This window comes from Dendroctonus ponderosae, unplaced genomic scaffold (assembly GCF_020466585.1).
Source record: "Dendroctonus ponderosae isolate FM_Combo_2020 unplaced genomic scaffold, Dpon_F_20191213v2 Dpon_F_20191213_84, whole genome shotgun sequence".
NCBI lineage: Eukaryota > Metazoa > Arthropoda > Insecta > Coleoptera > Curculionidae > Dendroctonus > Dendroctonus ponderosae.
This window is the reverse complement of record NW_026019055.1, coordinates 47,820-57,808: the sequence shown is the minus strand read 5'-3', so window position 1 is coordinate 57,808 and position 9,989 is coordinate 47,820. Positions and strand designations below refer to the sequence as shown.

Sequence of the window (9,989 nt, the reverse complement as noted above, 5' to 3'; positions counted from 1 at the left end):
CGGTAGTGCCAATCATAAAAATTTGAAAATTTTTACTAATAAACGTTTTTGGTTATTTATAAGTTTACAAGCTAGTAAAATAAGTGTAGTAAACTTGAAACACCTATATGACAATATAAAAAATCACTTAGAAATTATGTACTTAGGCATTTACAAGTACCAAAGGATCATTTATCAAATGGCTTTTAAAGGCTCAGAACTTGTTGGTAAAAGAGAGCCTGGTACTAACGATTCATTGCATATTTCTATCAATGGATAGTGAAAACCTACAGCAAAATGCAATTGGTTTTAGGCTTCGTAGAGCCACATATGAATTTCTCCTATTAAATGGTCGGCTGGTTTCATCCGTGTAATTTTGTCAACTTATGCTTCCTCTAAGGCAATTTTCCAATTGCGACACCTATTGCATATATTGCCGATTGCACAATACGCAACAGGTGCTCATGTGATGGGAAGTAAATTCAGCGACATGTTTCATTTTGAATACATATAGTTTTTACGAAATTTATGTTCGCAAACTTCGCAGTTCTTTTGCCGATCCATCGAGGTACAGGAGCCTGTTTCCGGGCTTTTTTCGTCTCAACAACCGATCAACGTTTTATGGGAAAAGCAGCGGAATAATTGACTTCAATTAGTTCTTCTCGACTACCTCCGGACTGATCAACTCGCACTTTCATTGATACCTAGTGTTATTAGATTTGCGTCTTTTCAAGGATAGCAAAGTTTCGCGTATGTTGCATTTAAACAATGTCCGTCGATGAGTAATTATTCGTGGTTTGAGACTTCAAAAAGTGGTAGATTTAGCGACAAGCTGAACTTTACTAAATGAAGCTTTCTTCGTTAACTAGTGTAATAAAAGAGCGCGTACAATCGACAATTGAACCAGTTTTGCGATCATTAAAACAATATGAAGATCGTTTTCGTTTTGCAGGTGAGTGATTTGTTTATCTGCTATTGCATGCTAGTGATAATTGTAATTAACTTGTTACTTTTTTACGGCAATTATTAAAACATTAATATAAATGAAAGATTGAAATGATTGATCTTCAGAACGTTTTTTTGCATTAAAATTTTTAATTTAATTTAAATTTTTAAGTATTATGCAGTCTTTTATTCTGGCGCTATTCAATTGAGCTTTTTTGTGATTGCTCACAGTAAATAATTCGAATATTCATATCAAATTCAAATTAAGGGGAACTTGTCTGGAAATCAGAGTGTTTAGTACAATTTGAAGATTCTTTTGGGATAGATTTTTCATTTTCGTTTACTTTCTGAAATCTGCTGCCTAATCATCTATGTAATAATTTTCATTAGGCAAATAGATTGTTAACTTTTATGCTTTTGTAACGTATTTCAATCATTTTTATCTCATGCGGTTCAGAAAATACCTTTTTCTCTGCATGAAAGTGTAAAATAAACCAAAAATGACTGGGGCGCGTTATTTTACATGGTGTTTACTTTGTTTTCATAGTATATTTGTTTTAATGTTTACATTTTTAGGTCTGTTTGATAATTCATCAAAATAAGGCCGATAGTTCATTATATGGATTTGGGTAAGTAGTAACATTTCTTTCTGCTAATAAACTAATATTTCAGATTTGAAATGTATATTTCCTTTGAGCACATATTAAAGTTTCTATTTTAATTTTTTAACATCTTCACCTGATGTGTGCAACCGCAAATTAGCACAATAGATAAAGTAGCTTATAAATAATTAGAAAGCATTGGTTTTTGAAAAAGCGAAGTATTGGAACCTTCGTTAAATATGTTGAAATAAAGTTCCTTTCTTGGAAAGCCTTTAATTACCAAAAACCCGCATCTTCTGTTCCTTTTGACTTCACATTGCGACATTGGAATAACCGACATACCATATGTAAGATTGCGTTCTTTGATGTGTTTCGAAATGAGGTGAAATATTCCACAAAAATAAGCAGGTTTTAGTAAATAATTCTTATTGTTTGGCATGAATACCCGCATTATTACATATTGTCGTGAAAGATTGCGTATCCCATACACTAGTTTTCTGATAAGAACAATAGAAGGAACTAATTAAATTCCATGTAAGTTAGGATTTTGTTAAACTGAAGCTTTCATTCTTTTTATACAAAGCTGTTCTTAATCACATGCCACAAAGTGAGCTTTGAGTGAAAAAAAAGCGAGTAATGGCTCTATCAGCATCAAATCTCCCTTTCACCACATCTCTAAAGTGCTTAAGTGATTCGTGTTGTCGTTTAAACTGAAATTAGCGGGCAAGGGAAAGTCTTTAAAATCTCGTTAGAAGGAAAACACACAAGTAATAAAAACAATAATGGCGTAATGGACTGCTTCGAAGCAATGGATCATTTACTAAACCATCAAATTTTGAAGGAATTTGGGACAACAGGGTTTTCTACGTTGTTGGAACTAAGCAGGCAACGAAATATTTCATTAAAAATAAACTGTTTTGCTTTAATGAGCTAATATTATCTTAGCTGTTTCACACATTTTTCCGGGATTTCGATGTCTCTCAATTCAGGTTTTATTAGAGCCATAAACGTTAATTTTACCTGTTAAGGTGTGAAAAGAGTGTGTTATTTATTAAGTAATTTTCAATCCTAGCAGAAATAGAATGCAGAAAGGAATCACCAAGAGGACTTAGTTTTCGTATTGAAGATACATAGAAGGGTGATTTTTCCAGGAGTTTACAAAGATAATTCAATAATTCCCCGCTTTTCCCAATAAGTAAATAATAATATTTCCTCGTTTGTTTCTTCAAAAAATACAAAACAGAAAGTTAGATTTATATAATTTCAGGTACCCTTCGGAAGATTACGAGCGCATTCGAATATATCTGGACGATGACGAGAAGCTGTTGGTTCCAAAAGATTCAAAAGTCGACTATATTAATCCGATTAATAGCGAAGCAAGCGAAGAAGAGTACTTTGAGAGTGGCCCAACATTTCCCACTTATATCACTAAGTATGAGGTTTGAGCAAACCCTTACGTCTGCACAACATTTCCATTGGCACCGTCGTTGTTCATTTTGCACATTTTGGATCTTTTGGAAGCACCATCTTCGTCCTCGGAAATATTTGCTCTAACGGAAAATTTTCATTTCAGGGTTGCTAAAAAGCCTTCGTATGCACATTCATTTTACTCAAAGGCAACGGAGAAACCCTACTTTACTTTGGAGGATCTCAATGTGAAATCCGCACCGGTTGAAAGCCACTTTGGTGGATATTTGGGTGGATATGCTCCATCTTATAGGAAACCGAAAGCGGGAAAATACCGATTGTTGACACCACAGGTAACTATTTTTTTCAAATTCTCTGGAATTTTATTTGCCTTGATTTGGGTTAATTTTCACAATATTTTTCAACAAAGCAATTGAGGTTGAGAGGGGAACACAAATATGACGACTGGCAGAAAAGCTCAATACAGTGAAAAGCAGCCAAAATGGAAAAACAAGATCTTTGATGAAGATCAAGACTAAATTGGTATTTTTGCCTTAATTTGGTCCTTAATTTTTCTGAAGTTTAATTTGTTACATTCGTAAAATGTAAAAGGATTTTACATTTTAAATTTATTTAAACATTTAAATAGAAAATTTATTATTATACGTGCTAAATATGCCGTTATCAAAGTTTTTTCGTGACCTTAAATGAAATAACTTTTGATCTAATAGATAAATCATGGTGATTTCTTCTGAATCAAGCTTAGACAACCAAGAATTTTGGAAAAATATTAAATATGGTCATTCGAAAATATTCAATATATATATATTATTCAAGAAATCGTTCCTAATCTTATTTCTCTTTTCTGAAGAAACGCCCGGGATGCATAAATCGATAAATTGATCTTCAATTTGTATCTGGTGCTCATTTGGGTTGTCTAAAGGGACGGGTTTCGTTAGGAAAAAAATATTTATCTTTTGACGTTTTTAGGATGGGTTTTCACCAGGTTCTTCTTAAGCGAGTCTCTAAAGAACCACTGCCAGTATCTTGATATAATCAATTTAAATCTGTTGTGAATTTGGGTTCCTTTAAAAGACGGCTGTAATCAGCAAAAATGTATGAATTTGCACGTTTTTAGAGTTGGTTTTTGCTTCTGCACCATGTTTCTCTTGCGCGCGTTTTTAATCAACCACTGGGAATATCTGACTGCGGGCTTCAAGTTCCTTCAGACGAATCCTCAATTTATATCCGGTGTAAAGTTGGGTTCCTTGAGAAAATGGCTATAATCAACAGAAATTTATGAAATTTGGACGATTTTGAGCTGGTTTTTGTTTCTATACCATGTTTTTCGTAAGAGTGTTTCCAAAGAAACACTGGCAATATCTTAATACAGGTTCAGTTATCGACAGATGAATCCGCAATTTATATCTTTTTATGAACTTGGGCTTTCTGAAAGGACGGGTTCGGTCATAAAAAAATCTTAATCTTTGGACGTCTTAAAGGGCGGTTTTTTTTTCTGCACCAGGTTCTTCGGAATCGCGTTTCTAAAAAAACCACTGGCAACATCTTGATAAGAGTTCCAGCTACCGACAGATAAAGCTTCAGTTTATATGGTGTGAATTTGGGTTTCCCAAAGGGACGGCTTCCTTCAGAGAAAAATTTTGACCTTTGAATGTTTTTAGGGCAGTTTTCTTTTCTGCACCAGGTTCTCCTTAAGCGCGTTTCTAAAGAACCACTGGCAATATTTTGATAAGGGTTTCAGCTGCCTACAGCGGAATCTTCAATTTATATCTGCTGTGAATTTGGCTTCACGCAAAATCGGCAAAGTCACAGAACGTTTATGAGCAAGTCAAGTATAAATCTAATACAATTTTTTAAAAGTTTTTACACTATGAGTTCGCTCCAAAATACAAAAAAAATTACTACAATTTTTTTAAAACCTTTGAGTGGCTCCTAAAAAGTTGTTTTAGGGTTTGAAAAAATCTTGTGCTGCCAAACGTGTACCAAAATAGCCGTTTCCAGAAACAACCAGCGCTGCAAATATCTTTGATAATTTAAACTCCCCGGGCTCTAAAGCGATGATCAAAATGAACTTTGGTCCTGAAACATATTTTTACGCCAAGTCTATGGGCTTTTAATGAATTTTTCAAATTCTGAAAAATTTTGATACCTGACCAAGTTACAAGGTAAAGAGTGGAAGAATGTGCAAGATTGAGAGATTTACGATTGCCAATATCAGAGTCCATTTCGTTCCAAACTGTCGCAAATGCAAATTTTCTTATATACAGTGAATGTGTCGAGAATGCACTTTGCCAACAATCTGGTGTTCTATTTTGAAAATGAGTTAATCGAGGTAACATTATTTTGTTCGGGATTGAGAAAATCGTCTTTTCGACCTTAAAATCATCATAAATTTTTCAATCGATTGCAATTTTTAGAGATGCAGTTTTTATAGAAAATCGTACGTTTTTCGAAAAACCCAGTTTTCTTTCTGAACATTTCTACATACATAAAACATACATTTAAGTCTCTTATCTGATTTCAAGTTTGCAAAATACGATTTTTAGATCAAATCACTCGCTTTCGAACGAATTTTCAATGGTCGAAATCGGGCCCGTATTAAGAGAGTTACCAATTTCGCCAATTTGTCCGGATCCAAGTATATGTCTTTAATTGGCCTTTAAAAATTTTTACAACATTCCTGACTGCCTAAGCTTCATTTAAAAAAATCACGATGATTCATTGATTAGATACTGAACAGTTGCTTGAGTTTCAAAGAAGAAAAACCAAAATGTGACACTGTGCACCGCTAATATTGAAAAATATTCAATTTAAAATGACTATTGTAAATTTGGCTCTTCGAAGCAACGATCATGTGGTGAATAATACTAAAATAACATTATTTATTCAGCAATACAAACCTAATTAAGGAACAAACAAGAATCTAACCGATTCCCAAACCAGAAAAGCCACAAATAAAGTCATTTTCCCAGGCGGAGTAACTTTTAACTTGAACCATACAGAGGGACAAGGCAGAACCGTTTTGTGTAACTTTTTGAATGCGATGGGAAGTTGTAACAACGAAGCAGGCAATAAAATGAATAAAATTAGAATTAGGAAAAGTACCACCATATATCTTCTTTTTAAACAGCAGGGTGTCTGGGAGTGTGTGGGCGATCGAATTGAACTAGAACCATGGCGGTACCTTTTGCGGTCCGCTATGAAGAATTTATAGATCAAATGGTTATTAATGGTACCGATAAAGGAACATGTTATTTAAAGAGGAACGTGGAAGAACAACTTGTATTTTATACATTACAGCTGGAATTAGGCGCGGTTAAGCATTCTAAACTCAAAGGGTTTGATTGGAGTTTTCAACAAAAGTGCTTCATTACTTTTGAAGAGCTGTTGAAATTTTATCTCTCTCACTACGCAAATCAGTAAGAAAATGAAGGAAGGGAATAAAAAAGTTCTGCTTCATGGAGTTAATTTGGGTTAGTTTGTCTTATAAAGATTTCTTGCAAATGTTGAGGCTGCAGTTTGTTTTACTGGTCAGATCACAGTCACTTCAGTTGTTTGCAATTAATTTATTTGTTCTTTAGTTCGATTTCTCTGTGAGATGTTCAGGTTCCTACAGCTGCAAAGAGCTGAAACGATATCGGCAAAAACAAAGCGAATGACGAAAGCAAACTCAAAACTCCAAAAAAACATGTGAACACAAATTGAAAAATCACCCTGTACAAAACCAATTTCCTTGCTTCTTCCAAGCGCGTATGGTTATGCCCATCTTAAAGCTCCCAGCTAAGCTCTTGTGCTTCAGTTTTAATCAATAGACATCGGAAATTAATTAAGAAACCCTCCAGAACCCATCTCAAATCGACCATAAAACCGAGTGGTTCATATTAGATCAATTTTTAATTGGGGAGACGTTGACCCTAAGAAGAATACGTGGGCGACTTGACCACTGATCGTGTGTGAAACCTGCTAAGCCCTTTACTAAGTGAACACAATCTTGATTTAAAGATACGTAATTTCAGGGTTTTCTAGTTAAGTTAATGGGGATTTAAATATTTTAAGAATTAATTTACGCTGGTATTGGGGAAACCATTGTCTTTGTGTTCTCCTAAAAAGATGCATTGGGGTAATGAGTGAAGCTAATAAATGTAAATTGAGTGAACAAAGTAGCAATTATCTGAACTTTTAGGTTACTAAACAGCCACCAGCTTCTTTAGGCAAATTTATACTGCCGATCTTCCTTCTGCCTAACGCTTGGACGAAAGGTGTAAACCTCCAGGAATCCGAGCAAGTTAAACCTGTTACCGAACATTTAGAGGACGACTTGAAGTATGACTTCCGCACAAAAACGCACTCATTGCGTTGAAAATTAGCTCCTATTTTAAGGTCTTGTAATATGAAGTAGTCAATAGTGTTTAAGTAAGTTTTGTTAAAATAAACCGAAAATTATATGTAAAATAGCTTCATTTAAGATCATTTAGACTATAATTACTTATTTAGTTTGGATTTTAATGTCCTTAAGATAAAATGCCGACAATGTTTTTTTCGGGAAAAGTGTAATAAGGAATTTAAAACATCTTTAGTATGGGTTGTTATAAAGCTTTCACCCACTCTTAAAAATGTTGATTAAATCAGGAAAACATTTCTGTGAAAGAACGTCAACAACTTTCCGAAATAGTTAAAATATATTTAGGCAGCTGCGGTAAAAAATCAGTTAAGTTTTCTTAGAATATTCAATAGTTTTGAGTTCAACCGCTGACTGATCACAAAGACGCAACTTATTGAACTTGAATTTTTTTTAGAATTTTAGCCAATTTACGGATCCAAAAGAGCTCAGTTGTCCATTTATTAGTTCAACTCACGTATCTTCATTCAGTTCTTCTCCTGCGTATGTAAATAAGCAAAATGAAGCAATTATTTAAATGAAGCTACACAAATTTAAATGAAAGAGACCACAAGAACGCCAGCCAATCTCATTCGGATATCATTAATGAAATGGAAAAAATTAGTACGGTTAATCTGAAATTCGAATTCGACTAGAAACCAGAAAATTAAGATTTCTCCAGAAAAAAGCGGCGTTCAGTTTTAATCGGGATTCGTGCTTAATCAACTGTTGATTTTATCATGTGCAGTTAACGTTAGTTTGATTTAGGACAAATCCGATGGACTTTAACGGTGAATTTACACGTGCATTTCGGCACGTAGATCGAGGTTTTATTTCGGCTTTATTAGGATAATATTTCATCGAGCAGGTATTAATTTATCAAGTGGAAATCGGTGTAAGATCAGATTAAATTTCTTAGATTGCGGCTAGTTTATGGGTAATCGATCTAAGCACTGATAGGTTAAAAAACCTTTATTTGCTTTCTTGTATTTGTGCAATTGACAAATTTGATCATCAATTTTTTTGAAGTTATTCTAAGAGCGTCATTGCGAGGTAAAATGGTGATTTAAAAAATGTTTCATGTCGAAAACAATCAGGCAGTAAAAAATGTTTAATAAATATTGAAAGGACCTAATTCTGAAAAACGATTGTTTGATTATCTAATTTCTTAAATAAATACTGTGCCAGTTTCAACAATCAAAATAAGTTCTTTAACTTATACTGAGGCTTTTTATGTAGAATGTTTGAATTAGTTTAGCACGTTCGATAAATTTAAGTATGTCCAAACCTACTTATAAGGACAAAATAAGAAAAATTTAGTAAAAAACCTACCTGTCTAGAACAAGTTAAGGAGCGCTCGCCATCTCTACCTCAGCGAAGAAAGTAGATGAAGAATTGTTGAAAAACGCCCAGAACATTTTTTGAAGAAATCGCACCAGATGCTTTACAGAAGTAGCTTTAGATGTCGCGTTGGACGACAAAATTCAATTTTTTCGTGGTTTTCCAAGCGTTATTTGCATTTCAATAATTGTTTTTCTTAACTAAAATTAATCTAATTAAAATTTAAGCAAGCAAATAATTGATATAAAAATGTAATTCATTTGGACATATGTAAAATACAAACTTACTTGTTTGAAAATGTTTATAGGACGTTTCTAAGCTGAGAAGCTTGAAAAGCAAGAAAATAACCATAGGTTTCCGTGACCATTGCTTTAAACTTGAGAGTTTTTCAGTCTTTTAGGCCGGCTCAAGGATAATTTGTTTTGGACGTTTCGCAAGCTCAAGAGCATCCTCAGAGGTATGTTCGCATCCGTATCGAACACACCTCTAAAGAGCCAAAACACCCGTGCTTGGAAAACATCAGAAATATTTTTTTCACGACGGTCTGAAAAACTCGCCAGCTTCTGCCTTCGTTGAAAGGATGTGATATTCTTTGTAAAACTAAACTTTTTAAGCTAGCGGCTTTTTGAAACTGATGAGTTTTTCGTGCTTTTAGGTCTTCTTGGTCAGGGAGCCAACATGCTTCTGAAGATGGAAGTAACTCATGCTTGCGAAACGTCAGGAAGAAATTCCTATCGCCGATTGCCTAAAAGTTTCAATCAACAATGTTAATTGTTTAGAAAAATGCTTGTGAATCACAGTAATTTACATCACATGATTAATATTGAAATTTATAAAAAATTATGAACGATTATTATTATTTATGAATATTTTCTGAAAAGACACGCGAAAGAAAAGAGTAATTATTAGTTAAAGCTCTGCTCAGAGGTAAAACATGAAAGTTGTTTTCTTACTTTAAAATTTTCTCGTTTATAGCAGGCAAAATATGTTTTATGTAAATACTTTTCTGATATGTTTGTCTCTAAACCTTTAAATAATTACGTCTTTTGTGTTTACCGGCTATTGATAATTTTCAAGTATAATTAAAGATAAATATAAAATTTACAAAGGCAACATCATAGATATTTGTTGAAAATATCCTTATGGGTGATGCAAAGAATTAATTTCGGCAACCACAAAAAGTTCACACAGTTTATTAGGGGTGATATTAAAGTTTTAAAAGCAAAAGCAATTAGAAGCCAACCAACAAAGGGTTTCTTATCAAGCTCAAAATTTTAAATTCATTTACCATTGGCTTAAATTCCTAAAACGTTTTT

The 9,989-nt window shown here is 33.6% G+C and overlaps 1 protein-coding gene across 1 annotated transcript; it reads left to right on the top strand.

Annotated features, from left to right (window-relative positions):
- The first annotated feature begins 13 nt into the window (after positions 1-13).
- Positions 14-7,406, top strand: LOC109536100. Its single transcript, XM_019902180.2, has 4 exons — positions 14-931; positions 1,501-1,553; positions 3,100-3,286; positions 7,138-7,406. The coding sequence occupies exons 1-4, from the start codon at positions 908-910 to the stop codon at positions 7,312-7,314; spliced, it is 441 nt and encodes a 146-aa protein (XP_019757739.2). The 5' UTR covers positions 14-907; the 3' UTR covers positions 7,315-7,406.
- Positions 7,407-9,989: the final 2,583 nt, after the last annotated feature.